Here is a 20,913-nt window from a genome sequence, read left to right on the forward strand (position 1 = left end):
AACGTGTCATTGAATTATAATAAGAAAGCTACTACACCTAGAATCATGCCGTCAACGGTATTTGTTTTTACTAGGCTTTTGTCACCTCTTGATGTGATTGCCATGTAACGTAGGTTTAATGATGTAAATGTTTGCTAACTGAGCCCGGAAATTTGCAAAGTAAATGTCACTTTGTTACCCCACCAATGTGAATTTACCCAGATTCATTATAATTGACAGGGATATCGAGGAGCTATCCCATCGAAAAAAATAGCCGAACATCATGCCCCTCGGAGCACCACGAACATAGCGCGTGAAGACCTGTCAATCACTGTCAGTCCGACGAAAGGAGGTTGGAAACCCAACCCACAGAGTGATGGTAGAAAAAGTGACAGTTCCTGAAATTGGGAAATGCTTGGGAAGGCATGATTCCAGCGGAAGCCTGTAGTGATAAGTCATGCCTGTGTTATCTCTGTCTACTATCCCGGTGTGGGCTGGGTTTCCAACTTCCTTTCGTCAGACTGATGACAATTGTGCTGAAAAATTCGTCACACGCTATGCTCCAGGTGCTCCGTAAAGCATGATGTTCGGCTATTTTTTCCGATGGGATAGCCCCTCAATATCCCTGTCAGTTATCATGAATTTGAGTAAATTCATCACACTCTTCACCTTGGTGGGGTAAAAAAGTGACCTTACTTACTAACTTTTCGAGTTCAGTTCTCAAAAATCTACATAATTAAACTTATGTTACATGACATTCACATCAGGAGGTGGCAAAACCTAGTAAGAACAAATGCTGTCTACAGCATGATTCTAGGCGGTGTAGTTGAATTATAATTCAATTACACGTTTTCTAGGACTCCCTGTATGTGTAAAACAGTAACACTTGTCTCACTATGGACAACCATTCCATTACCATCTGGTTACTAATACTAGCACTTTCTATTAGTGCTAGAAGTAATCAGCTATTGACAACTGCTTTGTGACAACACAGCATAGAACATGCATTCCATTCAACCCCTCTTGGGTGTTGTGCAATAGAAAGCTTTAGCTGAACATGTTTGCATCTCACTCTGCTTGTGATTCAGCGCCAAGCCTAGGCGTAGCCCTATGCCGCGACCTGGTAGCGTTAACCGAAACTGCATAAAAAGAGAATCCTGTATTATTTCTGAATACAGTTAAACCTCGATGTAACGAACTTCAGTTTAACGAAATTCGCGATTTTGCAAAGTGTTATGGTTTCGGTAAATTTGCTCCCATAGAACCTCACGTATATTTCATACCTCAGTATAACGAAGTCTTGTCCCTCGCAATTTCAATTTAACGAAGGCTTCAGCGAAGTACAGAGCATATTGTCGCCACGAATTCACGAAAAAACGGCTCACAAAGGGTGTTTTACTTCACGATTTTGATTTCGTGGTGACATAACGCCGCTGGTAACGTGCCTGCAGTCGCCTCGCTGCCATCTCGTGGAGTGCCGACAAGATACTTTGCGGTGGTGCAGAACCATGCAGAACCCTATTGGCTGTAGGCATGCCATGCCCTCTCGTTTGCGCCTCCTGCTTGCACAGCGTGCGTCAGGCAAGCGACCACGTGCATTGTTTTTCCTTTCGGTTTACGCGCTCAATATTGTCGGCATCGTGGAAAGCCGCTCGGAAGGAGATCATTCAGAACTGCTTTAGGAAGACAGGCTTCGAAGTTCCCCTTGGTGAAGGTGTAAACCGCACGGAAGACAATGAAGTGAGTGACAAATAACTTTTGGAAGCTTGGCGGGAGCTTCGAGGCACCCCGGGCATTGTCCCTGATGCTGTCACTCTTGAGGACTTCTTGTTTGTGGACTCTTGCATTAATCCGATGGAAGAAGCTACTGATGACTCTGTCGTGCAGGATGTACTCAGCAAGTCGCAAGGTGTGGACGTTAGCAATGGTGATGAGGAATCATGCGACGTCCCCGTACCCAGCGCGCGCGATGTGCAGGATGCTCTTGACGTGCTACGGCGATATGTTGGCAATATGCACGAGCAGCACGACACGATGAAAACACTTTGGGAACTTGAACGTTGTGTAACGCCAATGTTGGTAGCCAGTCAAAGTCACAGACTACTTTTGCCGCAAATAAACTATTTCTCGATAAATACTGCACGTTGCTGGTTTTCTCTTGCGCTGTATACATGGTGTTTCATTTTAACGAAATTTCAGTATAACGAAGTAAATCGCTTAATTTACCGACTTCGTTATACAGAGTACTGTAAAACCCTTTATTTTCGCGTGCCCTTAATTTTCGCGAATTTAAAAGGTGCGCAAAAATTTCCATTTGTGAATTGATAATTTGAAAGATCTGATGCGCCAAACGAAAACTTTATTTCTATGGTGGTTTACTTACAGTACTTTATTTACAGAGTAGCTTACGGTACAACGTACTTATTCGAAAGAGTTTGTAGCACAAGCGTGCACAATTCCGCTTTGCTGAAATGCAGTTCGGGCGATATCGGGCCTGTCACGTAGAGATCGCCAGACTTTTATCAGCCATGTAGTGGCTTCATTGCAGATGTCGCCAGACTGACTTCGGCGTCTTCACCATCTCCCACCTGCGTCGCAAAGGTGCTTGAGTACCAGGCTGTGAACTTTTTCTTCATTTCTGACTTAAACATGGCGTTGAAGTGGACATCGAGGGGCTGTAAATGACTCGTGCATCCGGCCAGTATGAACTCATAAACGATGTTATTTTTGCGAAGCTTCTCCAAAACGTCACTCGTTCGTTGAGCCGTAAAGACGTCGAACACGCACAGTGCTTTCGCATCCATGGATAGTTCGAGGGACTTTCGCTGCTGGTCAACGTACGGAACGATGATTGTATCGATGTACCGTATTATTGTTTCCGTGGTGCTCCAGTGGTTCGGCGAATGCCAAATGTCTCACGAAGAAGGAAAATCTACGGCTGCATGGCATCTGTTTGTCTTACCTGCGTAGATGACTTGGGGAGGCAGTACATCTCCACTTAGTGCAGCTGCATAATCTCCCTTTTATCGTCGCGCCCGACAACAGAAACTTGCTGCGATCCCCGCTGTTCAAGCATCCACTCACTCACAGGCACTAGCTTTGAGCCGGTTTGGTCCCAGTTGATGACCACCTCGCTTGGAATGTCGTGCTCCTGTACTTTTTCAATTCTTGCGAGAAATGCCTTTTTGATGTCTTCGAAATCTTCTGGGCCCTTCCTGGCTGTCCGCGTAGCTTTCCTGCGAACAAGTCCCATTCTCCTCATTATGGACTCTGCCCATTTCCTGTCAAGGGTCAGTGTGCCACCGTTTTCTGGAAGCTTGCTTGGCTCCTTCACTTTGACGATTCCCAAGGCGGCGGCAATGATGATCGTTCGGTTTACTATCCCTCCTTTCTCTCAAAGTTTATGAATGTAATCCTGTATGTCATTCTCCAAGTTTCCAAGCTTCAACTTTCTTCCTCAAACCTCGCGCGGCAAGACATCAAGGGGCGCTTTGCCGAGCCTCATCCTCCGCAAATACGAATCTTTCATGGAACGGACTGTACTTTCACTCACATGTTGTCCAAGGATCTTCGTCATCTTTGTAGCAGCTTCCGTGTTGCCGTGCTCGAGTGCGAGCCGTTTAGTCTTGGCCCGCGTTCCCTCGTCGTACGTCCCGTAGGGTTTTCGTTGCTTGGTTTCTTTTCCGTCTCGCTGAAGATGTAGCACGACATTGCTGTTGGCTGATGCGCAGGCTTCCTGGTCAGACAGCGTTGCATAGGACTCAGGGTCCGGGAGGGAGACGCCCACGTTTGTTGGCTTAAACCACCGGTACAGGCTCATCTGAGATGTGTACAGGCCGGCTGTCGGCTGTCAAATGTGAGCCACGTGGAATTATCCAGGCGGCGTAAAGCACTTGGCTCCACGGAGGAATAATGGGGAAGGCTGCGATTCTGGGTCAGAGTCCCAAAGAATTATCTTTTCACAAGAAGGGTCAACGGACGCGACCTTCGGAATCCGGATTGAATGACTCTCCTCAATTCGCGAAATTTAGTGGTCGCGAACATGGTCCATGCCCCCGATTAGCGAACAATTAGGGGCGCGAAAAACAAAGGGTTTTACAGTAACTATAACATGAATATCTGTGTTTAATTACCTTCAATTGTATACTAAATGATGGTAACGTTGTCTCTGGTTCCAGTGATAATGCACTTTCATGTGTATGAGAAGCCTCACCAAGCTAGCACTCATCGTGCATCCTAGCTCCCGCTCCCCCATTCGCCTACCCTGCTTAGGAGGATATAGTGTGCAGAGGGGAAACCAGCTCCTAGCTGTGCTCTCGCTCACTTTCTGAGCAGACATTTAGCTAAAACTTCCTAATGAGAACTTTGTTCTTCTTTTTTGTTTTGTTTTGGTGAGATACGTCGTGTTACTTGGGATATGTCCAAAAGTAAAATTGTGAAATCGAGTTTGGAAATCATTAATTTTGGTCCTTTTTTAGCTTTGATTATATCTTACCTTCACATGCTATCACTTCATTTAGACTGGATCTTTAACTAACATCAGCAAGACACATCCTATGAAAAATTCTATTTGAACACGGCCTCATTTTGATATTTTGTTTGCAGGTCCTACGCATCAAACCTCCAATGTGTATCACAAAGCAAGATGTCGACTTCAGCCTGGCTGTCTTGCGGAAATCTCTGTCTAATAGTGCCAAGTGAAATGTACCTACACAGTTTACAATACGAAAAATATACACGTATTTAGGGCTGTGCGAATATGAATCGAATACGAATATTACAAATATTTGACTTCGAATATCGAATCGAACACGTAGGACACAATTTCCTCAAGCAACTCTGTTTATTGCAATGTGCCCAGGCAGCACAAACAACCACATTTTGATAATCACATAAATATGTAAGGGATGCATCAACTATGGAAGGACGAGGAAAAGGTTGCCATTTCCGTCAGACAGTTTACACTGTTACAGTATCAGGTTTACTCCGCTCATTGTGAAGTCCCGTAAGGACAGGTGCTGTAGTTGATGCAGTGTGACTGGTTCTCAGTCATGTACCGCAGGTGTAGCTGCAGTATCTTGAGCTCGAAGGTGGATGTAAGAAGGTGGCAGGTCAGAACTCAAAAAGCTACAGTTTGCTCGTAATGCATGGTTCCCACTGGTCCTTGAAACCCTTGAATACCCTGGAATTTGAAAATTTGGTTTTCAAGGCCTGGGAAACCCTGGCATTTTCATGCAGTTCTTGAAAACCCTTCATTTTGCATCTTATTCTCATGGAGCTGCTGCATTCTGCTTATCCGGAGTCAGAGCTGTAGTTTCAAAACCACCCGTGTTAGCACTTATAGCAATAGGAATCAGCAGTGGAAACCGGAAGTGCGAGATGTGCGGCACCCTGCGTTGTATTCATCGGCCTTCCTTTCCATCCTGTGATCTTTAACATCCAGGAGTCATCAATTGTGTTTGTGAAATGATCACCATTGTGCTCTCCTGTATCTTCTCTCGTGATACCCGTAGCTTACAAATATTTTGTGAAATGTTGGAGCCCTGCTCATCAACTGTGTATTATATCCCAAGCAAAATGACGTCTGAGCCTTAAAATGTCCTTGAAAGACCTTTGAATTTTTGTTCCAAAATTGTTTGTGACACCAATGTTCGCATATCACTTGTGATGCTATCGCGCCGGTCTCATTGGCCCCGAATTATTCTCATTGGACAGTGTAGACACTTATTCATTGTTCAGGTGGAGCATTCAAATATTCCGATCAGATGAGGAGGAGCAACTTGGGTGGGCACAACAGGAACCCATGCATAAGAACTGTAAAACGAAACTAAGGGGCACACAGGCTAGTAGTGCCGATTGTGATTGCACACACGTGCGCCGCTGTTGCATAGTTCTGTATTGTATTGTTGTGTTCTGTAGTTCTGACTTATTCATGCGCTACGTGCTCTGTAAATGTTCTGCAGTTGAGCAAGAAATCTGACCGTTATATCAGAGTTATCGTTAAAAACGAGCTTTCGCAAAATTGGTGGTCAGGATCGCATCAACGAAGTCGAACAGCACAAGTAGAACGCAACTGCACGTGGACGTTTGCTGCAAGTGCCAAAAGCATTTTATCTAGCTCTAAATTGGCACAGCTCTGTGACGAAAGCTTTTCTAAGGACAACATAGCTGCCGATACCACGTGAGGCTCCGCACCGTTTGAGATTGACGGCTTTGTCCATTGCTCGTCATTCAGTGCCGTAGGCATCATCATTCTCACTATCGGAACTGCATTGTACATCAGAACGTGCCTCCCCCACAGGTAATTCGTCGTCGCGTTTTTGGGTGGCGACACGCAGCTGTCTGCCATCTCAGGTTTTGGAATCCACAGTACTTCGCAGCTAGGTTTTACACTAATACAAAATCCGTCGAGCATGTGCAACTTTGGGTCGAGCTACGCATCTTTCCTCGTCAAAACGCGTCCCTGAACTGCTGACGCCATCGTAGCACGTAGCAAACCAGAAAAAAAAACAAAAAAAAAACTTGAGGGTGAGCGAACGATGTGGAGAGGAAACAACCTCATCTACTTCTTGCAAAGGCCCTGGTCTTCCGCGAACCCTTCCTCTTTCGGAGCGGCGCACCTTGAAACGTCACGAGCACGGAACGCACCACTACAGTGTGTTCCCGCTGGGAAAACTGCATGGGTTTAGCACGTAAGGTTTTGTGCATTCCGTAAGTCTCGAATATTCGAAGATATTCGAATTTATTCAAAAGCCACGGATATCGAACGATCGAATCTAATGCGAATACTGAAAATATTCCGTTCGTATTCGAAATGTCGAATATTTGCACAGCCCTACATTTATTCTGTTTTACCCAAAACGTGTTCTGTGTATCTTATTTGTTCAATATGTGTATCTTGCTGTGCTCTATCTGAGCGACATGAAGAAACTCTTAAAATCCTCAGTGGCGGCAAATATTGCTGTGGTGCGAGGAAAAGAACCTGTGCTTAGCCATCATTTCCGGTACTTCTGTAAGCCTCACAAGTTTACCATGGACAAAGTGGTACAATGCATGATCGCCCAGAGTGAGGTTCATCATAAAGATCATTCAGGGATGACACCGCAGCACATCTGATATACAGTAAACCCCCGATTACTCGAAGTCGTAAAAACCGGAAAAACTTTTGAGTTAGGCGGAGTTTCAACTTAAGCGAATAGCGAAAATTACGTTGCCACAATCTTACCACAATGTTATGAGACATAAAAAAAAAAATTTCTACAGTAATAGGGCCCGTAAACAATTTGAAAACATTTATTTTTCAACATCATCTGAGAGGGAAGAACTCAGTAATGGCAGTCTGCTTGACATTCGCATCTGGAAGCAAGAAAGCATCTTCAAGCACTTTAATGCAAATCATGAGATGCTCCTCCCTGCATGTCACTACCGAGGGCACTCTCGACGATTTCAGTGTCACTCATTTCACCGCTTACTGGAACATCGCTGTCGTAAAACGCATAATCCTCGATGTTCAAGTCATCTGAGCCAAGCTCCCCGCAACGTGCAAAGCGCATCATGTCGTTGCACAACTCATTACAGCCACTGAGCTCGTCTGCTGGCTCCGGTACGGCAATGGAAGACGAGAAACCCACATGAACGAAACAGTTCATGATAGGTGCTTGATGAACTTGCTGCCAGGCCTCTGATAAGTGCCACCTTTCGCTCCAAAGTCTGGGACTTGCATGTGCGTTGTTCAGCCATCACATGCGAAGAACGAAACGAAACCGACGAATACAGAGGAGGAGGAGGAGGAGTGAAGCTGCGTGGAAAGGGCAGTGCAGTCTGCCTGCCACAGCTGGCGGCATGTTGCAAGGATGAGAGTAACTAGGACCGAAAGGTTTTGACCTAGCATGGGGACCGAAGAATGCACGCTATCAGCAGTAGGTACGGCGACCTACCGGTGATGGAATTTCGAGATATCCGTACTCAGGAAAAGGGCCAAAATACATAGGAGTCATTGGGACAAGGATCGGGATGCAAACAAAATTCGAGATAAGTGAGTTCGAGTTAATGAGGGTTTACTGTATGGCAATGAAAATCGTGTACCTCTGAATAACGCAGGTGCAAACCTTACATTTCACGACGCCAGTGACACTGCCTACATTCCAGTGCCACATTCCAAGGTGGCAGACTTGTATGTATCTTGAATACCGTACGTGAAACAGTGCCACACCACATTAGTAGGTAGGAGGTAGGTTTACTTCTACATAATCGCATCGGATCACTGGTTGGAATATAGGAAGGAAATACACTTTCTTGTGGGGTCATTTCCTTTTTGAACACATCTTGCAGCAACTATAAAACTTATCAGTCGAGTGTAAGCTTCAAGCTATGAGGAGGTATTAGCATCCTTCCCCGAGCTTGTTGCAACCAGTGTTCAGTGTCTCATCATGTCACACACATCATAGAGATTACAGGCCCACCTGCCAGTCACAGCAACATTCCAAAGGCTTTCAGGAGAACCCCTCGATATGTTCCATCAGGAGTTTGAACACATGTTGGCCATAGGAATCATTGGACCATATGCCAGTAATTAGGCTTTGCCACTCCGTATGATTGAGCACTGAACGTGAGAACAATCCCCGACAGGTATCCCCTTCCCTGCACCCATGACTCCACTGAACACCTCGTGGCAGCTACCTTTTCAAAAATTGCTCTAGTTAAAGCTCAAGTCTCTCTGGAATCTGAACACATACCAGAGATAGCCATCACAAGTCGATTTTATTTGTTGAGTACGTCGAATGCCTACGTACTGCTGCACAAACTTTTCCACGTTTCATTAGCGAAGTAATTGGAGGCCTGGACTATGTGCATAGTAAATATGCAGCACAGGAACGCTGACACAGAATGAAGACAAGACGACTGCTACTGTGCATATTTATTGTGAATCTACACTAGCTACCCCGCCTCCATACTCTCGTACTGGACTCTATGGCTGCCAGTGTGTCTACGAACTTGGAAATCTGGGAATTATTATGAAATTTGCCAAAGAGCAGCTGAAATGAGGGAAACTCGCAGACAAATGTGATGGTGGACAGCAAATTGTGAGTGCCGATCAGGTGGTTCGGTGGCCACAGCGTAGCTACCTTGCCGCAAGTAGCATCTTTCCAATACGACAAACCCGGAGGCAGAAAAGTAGGGCAGCCTCACTAATACTCAACAAATGACCTGCTTTATGAGGGACCTAGTGCACCCAATAGCCTCATGGTCGATGAATCAAGTTTGGCCATCAGTGTGGCGCTCCAGCAGTGTACCAAGAGCGAGGGAGGCTCGCCCTCGCCTCCAAATGGCGCGCCAATGGGAGGACTCGGGAGGCGGAGTGCTGCGGCCTATGCTCTTGCCTAACAGATGGCGCACCGGTAGCGCTCGGCTCAGAGCCGTTTATAGAGAGAGTTTGGCCATTAGGAGGAGCCTAACTTAAAGCGCGTCATGCGACGTCACAGCTGAACGACCTCCCTCGTCGTGCTTCATTGTTATCCAGTCGTCAACCGGTCGCCGACGCCATATTGATGCTGATGGTTGTTTACAATCCAAGGGGAGAAGACACGTGCGTACTTCTTGCTTCAAAAGCCTTTCGTCCTTGAACACTTTCAGTTCGGACACAAAGCCCCCCTTATCACTGGCGCGAGTGGGTCATAAGCCCGTTATTCCGGTAGATTACATTCAACGCGACCACGAAGCTGTCGACCAGCTGGCGGACAGCATCAATATGGCGCGGACTAGATGGCTGATAAGTGGATTCCGCTCGGATTCAGGCTTTTTGGGCGGCGCAACGACGACTCTGACGTCAAAATAAGCTCCTCCCATGAGGCGGCAAAAGATCAAAGAATGGCCAAACTCTCCCTATAAATGGCTCTGGCTCGGCTCAGTGCCGTGTATGCCAAAGGGAGTCTGGCCATTAGGAGGAGCCTAAAAAGGAGGCTCGACCTGTCAATCAAATTCAGCGTTTTTCATTGGCTGCTGTTTTCTATGCGAGCCGCCATGACACCAAAATTTTCCCAAAAATGGCGGCGTAGCTTGGAACGGCGAAGCGAGGATTTCATGACCAATTTTTTTCACAAATTACATGAATTGTATTCCCTAAGTGTAGATCCTGTTGCAATTATCTTGCAAATCACCTTTAAATTGCGCTCCAGTGTCGATGTACGTTTGCCTGAAAATAACATGTTTCGCCGTCCTTGTTAGGCCTAGTAACGACAGCAATCATAGGCAAATAGCGAGAAAAACGCTATGGATTGCCAAAAATTTGCATTTGCCTTTTACGTATTTCACACGTTGGGGAGTGGGTCAGTTCATGTAGAATATGCACCCGTCGAGACTGACGAAGGTTAGGTCAGGAGAGCCTTTTACGTATTTCACACGTTGGGGAGTGGGTCAGTTCATGTAGAATATGCACCCGTCGAGACTGACGAAGGTTAGGTCAGGAGAGCCTTTTACTATTTCACACGTTGGAGGGTGGGTCAGTTCATGTAGAATATGCACCCGTCGAGACTGACCAAGGTTAGGTCAGGAGTGTCTTTTACGTATTTCACACGTTGGGGAGTACGGTACGGGGAGCAGGTGGCATGTTCACTGTGACGATTATTCCGGCGTGACGGCAGTTCCTCGTACGAGATGCCCTGTGACGAGTTGGCCTCCTTGACGAGTTCACCTATGACCTGTGACGACCGGGTTTGTGACGAGTTCTCCTAAACCCGTGAACATTGTCTCAGCTTATGAAAAAGGAAAGAAATGTTACTGCTTTTGCTCTACTCCTCGCACTGAAATAAATTTAAAATAATTGTACTGTGTGTTCCTTATTTTTTTTTCTTTTTGTAAGTAGTTACGCAAATATACTGCGTAGTTTTGACGATTATGCTTCGTGGATGTGTCATTACCAAGTTTTTGGCCAGTTCGACATTTCGCTCCGCTCTTATGCGTGAACATTGTCTCAGCTTATGGAAAAGGAAAGAAATGTTGCTATGGAAGTTGTTGTTGCTATGAAGTTATGGAAGAAACTAGTTGTACTGTGTGTGTGCGGAAACACACACACAGTACAACTAGTTTCTTCCATAACTACTTACAAAAGAAAAAAGACACACACACACACAGTACAATTATTTTCTTCCGTAACTACTTACAAAAAGAAAAAAAAGACGCACACACACAGTACAATTATTTTCTTCCGTAACTACTTACAAAAAGGGAAAAAACAGAAAAGAGCAGTAGAACAAAAGCAGCAACATTTCTTTCCTTTTTCATAAGCTGAGACAATGTTCACGCACAAGAGCGGAGCGAAACGTCGAACTGGTCAAAAATTTGGTAATGACACATCCATGAAGCATAATCGTCAAAACTACGCAGTATACTTGCGTAACTACTTACGAAAAGGAAAAAAAAAAAGAAACACACAGTACAATTATTTTAAATGATTTATTTCAGTGCGAGGAGTAGAACAAAAGCAGCAAGAATTCTTTCCTTTTTCATAAACGTCCAACTGGCCAAAAATTTAATAATCGTCAAAACTACGCACTATGGTTTGCTATCGCCGCGTCATCGGAATTTAGGTTACCGACCAGTCTCAAGGTCGAGGCTCAAAGTTATGGCGACCGAGAGCAGAGGCGTCAAGGTCGTAGCTCTACCGGAAGAAGCAGACGACAGCGGCTCACATATCCCGAGCCGAGCCATTTATAGGGAGAGTTTGGCCATTCTTTGATCTTTTGCCGCCTCGTGGGTGGAGCCTATATCGACGTCAGAGTCGTCGTTGCGCCGCCCAAAAAGCCTGAATCCAATCAGAATCCGCTTATCAGCCATCTGGTGCGCGCCATATTGATGCCTGTCCGTCAGCTTTGTTGTCGCAATGAATGCGATCTACAGGAATAACCGGCGTATGACCCACAGCCGCCTGTGATAAGGGGGGCTTTGTTGCCAAACTGAAAGAGTTCAAGGACGAAGGGCTTTCGAAGGACAATGTACGCACGTGTCTGGCCGCCTTGCATCGTAAACAACGACCAGCATCAATATGGCGTCGGCGACCGGCTGACAACGGGACAACAATAGAGCGCGGCAAGGGAGGTGGCTTAGCCGTGACGTCGCATGACGCACTTTAAGTTAGGCTCCTCCTAATGGCCAAACTGCAGTGCCCTAGAAGATTGTAGTGGAAAATGCGACGCTCCCTCTGTGAGGCTCTTGAGGCGGATGCCGCTGGGAAGCGCTGGCGTAGTTTCCCCGAACAGAAACTGGCGCCGGCGTACCGGGCTATCTCACTCCCTAGGATTGTTATTTGTGTTTGCGTGTCTCACTGTGAATTATTCCTTGTTACTTTTTTAAAAAACTTTTACTACACGACATAGCCTACTGGCACATGCCATATAAAACAGGAAGCACGCGCAATGAGGGAGACAAGTTTATGCTTTCAGGTATGGAATGATCGCAGGCTACGACGCTGTAACGTTGGCTGGCAAGAAGTATAAGACACAAGGTTATCACGTTCACAGAGCATGAATATAAAAAGCACACTAAAATTGCAATTAAATGCAACATGGATGCACATAATGTAAAAGAACAACATTAATTACTGACAGGTAAAAAAGACACGTTATGTGCAGCGACTGAGCTTCAGATATTTTGCACAGTCACGTTTCTGTGCTTTGGCTCGATTCAGCGACTCAACAAAAAAATGAAGCTTACCCTGTATTCACACGAGTCAGTTTTCTGCCGGCTGACGCTCAGGCGGCAGGGAACGTCACCGCTCTCTGGTGCCACGTGACCGGCGCTCTTCGCCACGTCACCACTTTCTGATCTCCGGAGCGGCAGTCGGAGGCAGCCGGATATCTTGTCCTCCCGGCACAGATTCTGACCCTGTATTCACACGAGTCAGTTTTCTGCCGGCAGCAAGTCGGGAAGGAGTGAGAGGATATCCGAGATAAACGAGGTCACTACGCGTCTGAAGACGCCCGCTCATTCTCTAGCATTCACAGTTTCACACGAGTCATTTTCCCGGCGGCTGTCTGTTTTCCGATCCCTTCTGTATTCGCGCTTGCATATCGTCTGTGTCTAGCGTAGGATGGACCAATGAAAGAAAAAAACTTATTGCGCTTGGGCTCCTTGTGGATGATTCAGAGTGCATTCACGTGAGAAACGGGACAGGATATGGCCCAAAGAATAGATTCCGAAGAAGCGCTATGGAATGTAAAACAGCATTAACCCAAATCTCCATGTGGACGACCCAAACGCCTGTCGGAGTATTTTGAGAAGAGACGTTGTCACATTCGATTTCATTTTCCACAAATGAAGAGTATCTCGATGCCGAGCACCAATATAGGCGCCATAGCGTCCCGACAAGTGATCGACTTGCGATGACGCTGTGATGTCGAGCTACAGGTAGTCAATAATTAATTAAATGAAACAAAATAAAATAATTTTTTATTTTCCTTTCGGCAGGACGAGTAGCTTAAATTATTATGTTTTTGTACATGTATTGGAAAGGTGCAAGCGAAATATTATGTGTAGTCAACGTTTGTCCAGCGAAAGAAATATCCGCGTTTATAAAATTCATGCTTTGTATTCCGTGTCTGTTTCGCCTCATGTAGAGAAAAAGCTTCCTTTGCGCACACAACATTGTAGGCATCCATCTATGCATTGCATAACTGTTCCGACGCTGCTGCGCCGGTGTCGTTTCACCACTTGCGCGGTAAACCCAACCATCGTTGGCGTTCCAATTCAGAATTGGCCATAGTACAGTGAACGCCGTTGTATGGGACACATGCAAAGCATTCCTGATGAAATATAAAGCAAGCGCTATAAGTATCCGTTGAGTCACCTTCTCCTTCTGCCGGCAGCAGACGCCGTCGGTCGTCAGAATCTGTGCTGGGAGGACAAGATATCCGGCTGCCTCCGACTGCCGCTCCGGAGATCAGAAAGTGGTGACGTGGCGAAGAGCGCCGGTCACGTGGCACCAGAGAGCGTGACGTTCCTTGCCGCCTGAGCGTCAGCTGGCAGTAGGAGAAGGTGACGCAACGGATACTTATCGCGCTTGCTTTTTATTTCATCAGGATTGTTCTGTATGTGTCCCATACAACGGCATTCACTGTACTATGGCCAATTCTGAATTGGAACGCCAACGATGCTTGGCTTTACCGCGAAAGTGGTGCAACGACACACCGGCTCAGCAGCTTTGGAACAATTATGCAATGCATAGATAGATGCCTACAATGTAGTGTTGCATAGGAAGCTTTTTCTCTACGTCAGACGAAACAGACACGGAATACAAAGCATGAATTTTATAAACGCGGATATTTCTTTCGCTGGACAGACGTTGACTACACATAATCGTTCGCTTGCACCTTTCCAATACATGTATAAAAACATAATAATTGGAAGCTACTCGTCCTACCGAAAGGAAAATAAAAATTGATTTGATTTAATTTAATTTAATTAATTATTGACTACCTGTAGCTTGATATCACAGCTTCATCGCCAGTCCATCACTTGTCGGCACGCTGTAGCGCCTATATTGATGCTCAGCATCGAGATACGCTTCATTAGTGGAAAATAAAACCGAATGTGACAACGTCTATTATCAAAATACTCCGACAGGCGTTTGGGTCGTCCACACGGAGATTTGTTTTACATTCCATAGCGCTTCTTCGGAACTTATTCTTTGGCCCAATAACTTGTCCCGTTTCTCACGTGAATGCACTCTGAACCATCCACAAGGAGCCCAAGCGCAAGAAGTTTTTTCTTTCATTGGTCCATCCTACGCTAGACACGAAATTCAAGAGCGAATAGAATATAGAAGGGATCGGAAAACTGACAGCTGCCGGGAAAATGACTCGTGTGAATGCTAGATAACGAGCGGGCGTCTTCAGACGCGTAGTGACCTCGTTTATCTCGGATATCCTCTCACTACTTCCCGACTTGCTGCCGGCAGAAAACTGACTCGTGTGAATACAGGGCTAGTGGTGACATAAAATGCCATTACTTCAGCACTCATTTGCTTGCAATGTTCAGTGCAACCAATGGCATACTATCGAGTTCTACGAAGAAGTGCAATGACATCCATCAGGCTCCGATCTAGGGGCGGGGGGGGGGGGGGGGGTCCAAGGGTCCGGAACCCCCCAATTCCGCACTTGAACATGGGGTCCAATCCCAGCATGCACCTGGCACTTGTCCATAGCGGACCCCACCCCACGGGAAAATCCTAGATCCGCCCCTGACGTCCATGCTTTCATGGTGAAGTTCCTGGGTACTGAAGCAGCTCGTAAACACGTTTTCCAAATTTTCCACGAACCGAAGCATAAAGCCTAGTGGGTATAACAGGCCCCCTTCAGTGATTTCCCCAGAAACTCACTGCTGAGGGGGTATGCCTGGTGAAGGTTCCGCTTACGGAATTTTTCTTAGCCACGAAAAGAATCGTGGCACAATGGTGACATATCTGCACAGCTTTCCCGTTTTATTTGTACATGTTATTAGGTTAGAACACAGTACATTAGAATATAGATTCATTATGAACGGCATTTCAACATTAAGATGCATAATCGCATGACCGAAAAAGAGAAAAGACTAGCACCTTGTCTCACGAAGCCCAGTGGATACCTAGAAACCAAAGGTGAAAACCTTAGACGAAGAAAGCAGAATACCTTGCTTGATTGAGCGCAAATGGTTCTTCATGATCCACATTGAGTTTGCGTGCCCGCACGCATTTTTGCTCGTATATGTGCGCAATATATGCATTGAACAGTCATTTTCAAATGATTGTGGACAAATGCATGGTACGATCATCTGCATGACTGTGGTCCTACAGCATAAGTTTGACAGTACAGGATGTAATTCGCTGCGCCGGACTCACGATACCAGAACGTGTTGGTGGCCGAGCTGGGTGGGGTCACCTGAGAAATTTCAGGGGGAGTGTCGCAAAAATGCAGAAAGGGTGTACATAGGGAAATCCCTGCCCGCTTATCTTTCAGCTGAGTCAGCTGAGCTGCCTGCGGGTTCTGTTCATCATTCTTGTCACTAAGCAACAACTTTCTATGCAGGTCACACTTCGATTTAGACGGGAATTTTCCGGCAACATCAGACCAGCATTGCAGCCGGGCACGAAGCAATGCCTCTCTACCCTCTTCTTCTTCTCCATCGAGGACTAACACACTCAAAAGCCGGCAAAATTTACAGAAAGGTTCTCTATTTTGATGCGCCACACATCGCATTCTTTTTGAGTCACCAAAGCATCACGCAAACCACGCGAACGCAGCAAAAACACTGCAGCGGTCCTAAGCGCTTCACAGTTTCTCCTCGGGAATTCGACAGCAGCGCCAGGAGATCCAACAGCGGCCGTCCGCTCGTCCTTCCTCAGCTATCGGGCTGAAACCGGTTCCGCTCTTTCCACTACACTCTTCTAAGGCACTGTAGCCAAACTCTCCCTATAAACGGCTCTGAGCCGAGCTAGGGAGCCTCCATGTGCGTTCCCTTTTCAGGGAGGCGACAACTCCGTCGTCTGCTACGAGCGCCGGCATTTTGACTCCCACATCGCATTGGGCGTCAGCGGCGGGGTTGCGTTTTTCTCGATTTTTTGCGACAGGAAGAGGGTAAAAGCGGAATGAAGGATACTAGCGTAGCAAAATTATCATATATGCTAGTAGAGCTCGTCATGGGTCGTAAAATACGTTGTTAATGCTTTGTGACGTTTGTATAAATTCGTCACTGCACCTGCACACGCAGTCGTGTCTCGACCAATGAATTACAATAGTAAACATGGGAATGTGTACAGACAACAGAAATATGTTAATTGCAAGCAGATTTTATTACAACGTCTCATTCAAGTTCAACGCCTGCTGCCGTTTTGTTTGGAAACGATGTTGTTTTACCGACATGCTCCTATCGCAAGTGCACCCTCAATCGTAGTTGTACAAATTTGCCGATGATTACATGATATAGTTCTTCATTATGTTGGCAACAAGCCGGAAGATTCTTGTCCACATTATTATGAATGAAAGTTGACACAGTCTTAAAAGGTGAGTGCATCGCATAGACGCGTTTTGAAGCAGAAATCGCTCTGAATGCCTCGTCACATTGTACGAAGAAATGTGCTACGCTGCCCGAAATCTACCGAAGATTCATTGCACCACGTACGGGCTCACGAAGCTCAGTGAGCTTGTTATGGCTTTACGGAGATTCTGCACATAATCTGACGTTGCATGACTGGCATAACCTCATCGACTTCAGGGCACTTTTCACAACAAACCCGCCGATATGTGACAGGATATCGCACTCGGCACCAGTTACCTCTTCGATAAATACTTAGTCCAGGTCGCTGTCTTCATCCCTTTCGTCGGAGTTTTTTTCCACTTGATTGCTCAGCAGGTCTGCGAGGTAATCGCTGTTGTCGATGTTATAGTTGCCAGTCCGCGGGGTGTGCAGGAACTGGCAGACACAAATCAGTTTCAAAGAAACTGGTCCGGTTAAAAAGAATTCGTAGCCATACACCTTCAGGGCCTCTTCGTGCAACTTCAGTACAACGTCTGTCGATATAACACCGACCTGAGCTGGCTTCCAATGGAGTGTTGCAAAGGTTCTCAAAGAAATAGAGAAAAGAAAGGAGCACTTTCATGTGTAAAGTCCGATGCAAAAGAACTGTGACCCGAACGTGGTACACACAGAAAAAATGAGACAGAACACTGGTATTACCCGAGGTTTGTAAAGAGTACAATAATTTTCCAGACGCAAGCACACATGCAACGAGAGAAACAAATGACTTGTGGAACGACCGATTTCAGCAGTAATAGAGGCAGTTCTGACAAGCTTGTTGCGCGCTGGATTTAAAATTTCGGAGTTGCGATATTTGTTCCCAAAACATATAATGACGCTAAGATACAGAAGAAATGCAATCACTTGTGTGTACATGTGCCGAATGGCCGCTCGAACGCGCAGCGGGCAATGGGCAGCGCGTACCAAGTTGGGAGTCAAAATGCGCGCTCCGCACGAGGGCGAGGAGGAAAGGCGGCGTTGGCACGGTTAAGAGGGGATACGAGTGAGGCGGCATCTCCGATTCACGATTTTTTCGCTCGTAGATGGCGCCACACGAACATACGGGTCGCAGCCTGGAGGAAGCTGTAACCAGGTCCCCCAAGGTCGCCATTTTCCCATGTATTTGTTCCTATCCCGATGCGTGCAATGCCGGAGGCCGCCCTTAGATACCCCATTGTTACCAGACGTTGGCTTGCGTGGATTGTAGCGCGCTAAAGATCCAGTTCAAGCACAATCCAAGCCAGGCCAAGTCACCGAAGAAGAAATGGACGACTGCAGCGCCTGCGGCGCCTGGTACGACAGGTACGCTATGTGATGCACGCAGCCGTGCACTAGATCCTTCCGATCGCTCAACACGTTTAAAAACGGGACCAAAAAGTGAAACACGACAGAGAAAGTTGTTATACGCGTCTTATTTGGACATATCAAGACTAGATTCATTCGCAGAAACAACAAAAACATTTTGCCGCTAAACTTAGCGGGCTGAAGTGATCCGGAACGGCAACAGCGGGGTATCTAGTGGCGGCCTTCTTCGTTGCACGCTTTTCCGAGGTGAGTTTGGGGGACCTGGCTGTAACCATTACCCTTAGTACAAATAACTCACTCCTCCACAGGATTGTGTAGTCCCAAAAACACGTGTGACCTCCTTGACTATTGAGATGCAGGGATCTCACGTCATGTTTGGGTTGCCAAGGTCAACTCAGCTACAAAGAAAGGAGGAGGTCCCGACGAAAGCCAATGGGTGGTTTTCAAGTTGAGAGATGCCGCTACGCATGCTGGGTCTTCGAGCTTCCGGTCCGAAATTTCGCTCAACTGGAGCAAAGCGAAACATTATAAACTCTGGCTTAAACGACAACCACCATGAGTTCGGCTGTGAAGGCCTGGCCCCAAAGAAGTAAGGTACCTTAACAACTACTTCACACGTACTTTTCTTCTGACAAAGATAAGATTTCGTGACAGATCGTGCATGTTTCGGTTTCGTTTGGCGTGCGCTCTGAAATCGTGATCTTTTGCTGGGGGAAATGTTCTGTTACAACGGTGGTCAATTAGGCGCTTCTTGTAACAAAGATAACAATTAACATTTCAGATATGACACAACAAAATGTACAGGAAGTATTTTACGCAGCAATTTTCTGCACTCTGAGGATAATACGCATGTAGTCGTTTCCTTTTTGTTTGGGACGAAGCTGTGACTTTAGTGATATTCTTTTCACATTATGAGTTGATAATGTTATCACAGCTACGCACAATTCAACATGATAAGTACACAGTACGACATTTGGTGACAAGTGCCTACACCCTTAGTTCAATTTTCGTTGACGCTGATAACATTTTTCCAAAGGCGCAGGATCCAAGGGTACGCGATACGTTTTATGTCCTTTTTCCGCAGAATTAGTGCAGTTAAGCGCTGAACATCCGCTTACTTTTGCGTTGAAAACACGGTAACACTATACGGCTCCAGCAGAAGTTCGGACCGGAAGCGTAAATCCACGTGACATTGCAGCTTCTCGAACGTCATTTTGACAGGAAGTTGCAAACCACCCATTCTTCCCTTTTGTCCCTTTGTGGACTGCATCTGGTGACTTCTTGATGTTTTGCTATCTTAGCTTGTCTGACTTTCTGGACGCAGCGCGGAGTCCAAATGTTATATTTCGTTGGCCCTCGCTTATTTATATTCACCTGCTGATTTTTCTTTGGCGCCGAGTTCTCACACTAAAACATTTTGCGGACCCATTTTGTATTTAACTGACTATTCTGATTTAGTGTATTTACCTTGCGTCTGTGTGCAAGTGAATCTAAATTTATTTGTCGCTACAAACGTTAACCGAATAAGTCATCCGAAACCTAGACAAGATAAGCCGTGCAGCAGACCTTTGCATTTTGTCTTCTTTATTTGTTTTTTTTTTCTCGGACAGCGTGGATGTGCAGAGATCCAAGACTGCAGATGCATATTCTAAATGAGGGGAACTAATGTTTTGATTGTAGATGGGTAGAAATCCAGCGAACCGGTAGAGATGTAGGAAGGGAGTTACCTCAGGACAGAAGCCGCCGATATTTCGAACAGAGACTGTTCTTCTTCTGTTCTTCTGAGACTGTTCTTCTTTAATAGTCTCTGGTCGAAATATCGGCGGCTTCTGTCCTGAGGCAACACCCTTCCTACATCTCTACCGGTTCGCTGGATTTCTACCCATGCAGTCTCAGAAGAACAGAAGAAGAACAGTCTCTGTTCGAAATATCGGCGGCTTCTGTCCTGAGGCAACTCCCTTCCTAATGTTTTGATTGATTGATTTGTAAAAGAAAAAAATGGAGATTTTAGTCCCGAGCCACTTGGAACTAATGCTTTATATGCTGTTAATTTAATATGTTTTGTTGTACCATGGCGAAATTTCCTTCTTAGTATCCACAGACTTCGAGTGGCTTTCGCACACATATAGATATCCCATTTCAGAACTTTCCCTTTAAATTTGTCGCCAGCAATGAGAAGGGTGCCCAGAAGAAGCACAGACTGTCGGCTGCTCCCAACGTCAGGCCATATTCTTCAATATGTGTAATTCGTCGGATTGTACCCACTTTTCTGTTCAGCTGTGTTGTTCGTAAATGCCAAAGGTCTTAAAATAACCAGTGGCCTCCCCTCTTCGGCTGAACAAAGCAAACAGATAAATAAAAAAGCAGAGGACACCGAGTGCCTGCACCGTATGCTCGAATCAAAACTTACGGAAAAACAGGTGCGTACGACCCACTCCACGGAGCTTTGAACTCCTTTCAAAACAAACGCCTTTCCAACAAACGGTGTCGATCAAACGGCATTCGACCAAACGATTTTCGATGAAATGGGCGGACACCCAGTTTTAGTTTATTTACTTTGCGTCTATGTGCAGGTGAACCTAAATT

At 46.0% G+C, this 20,913-nt stretch overlaps 1 protein-coding gene across 1 annotated transcript in view; it reads left to right on the plus strand.

The window, feature by feature from the left end:
- Positions 1-4,729, plus strand: part of LOC135378455 (alanine--glyoxylate aminotransferase 2, mitochondrial-like) — a 69,980-nt gene extending 65,251 nt beyond the window's left edge. Inside the window, exon 13 of the mRNA XM_064611500.1 lies at positions 4,585-4,729. Coding sequence (XP_064467570.1) covers positions 4,585-4,680 — 96 coding nt within the window. The 3' untranslated portion in view covers positions 4,681-4,729. The remainder of the gene's footprint in view (positions 1-4,584) is intronic.
- The last annotated feature ends 16,184 nt before the right edge of the window (positions 4,730-20,913 follow it).

Source organism: Ornithodoros turicata, chromosome 1 (genome assembly GCF_037126465.1).
Source record: "Ornithodoros turicata isolate Travis chromosome 1, ASM3712646v1, whole genome shotgun sequence".
Classification (NCBI taxonomy): Eukaryota; Metazoa; Arthropoda; class Arachnida; order Ixodida; family Argasidae; genus Ornithodoros; species Ornithodoros turicata.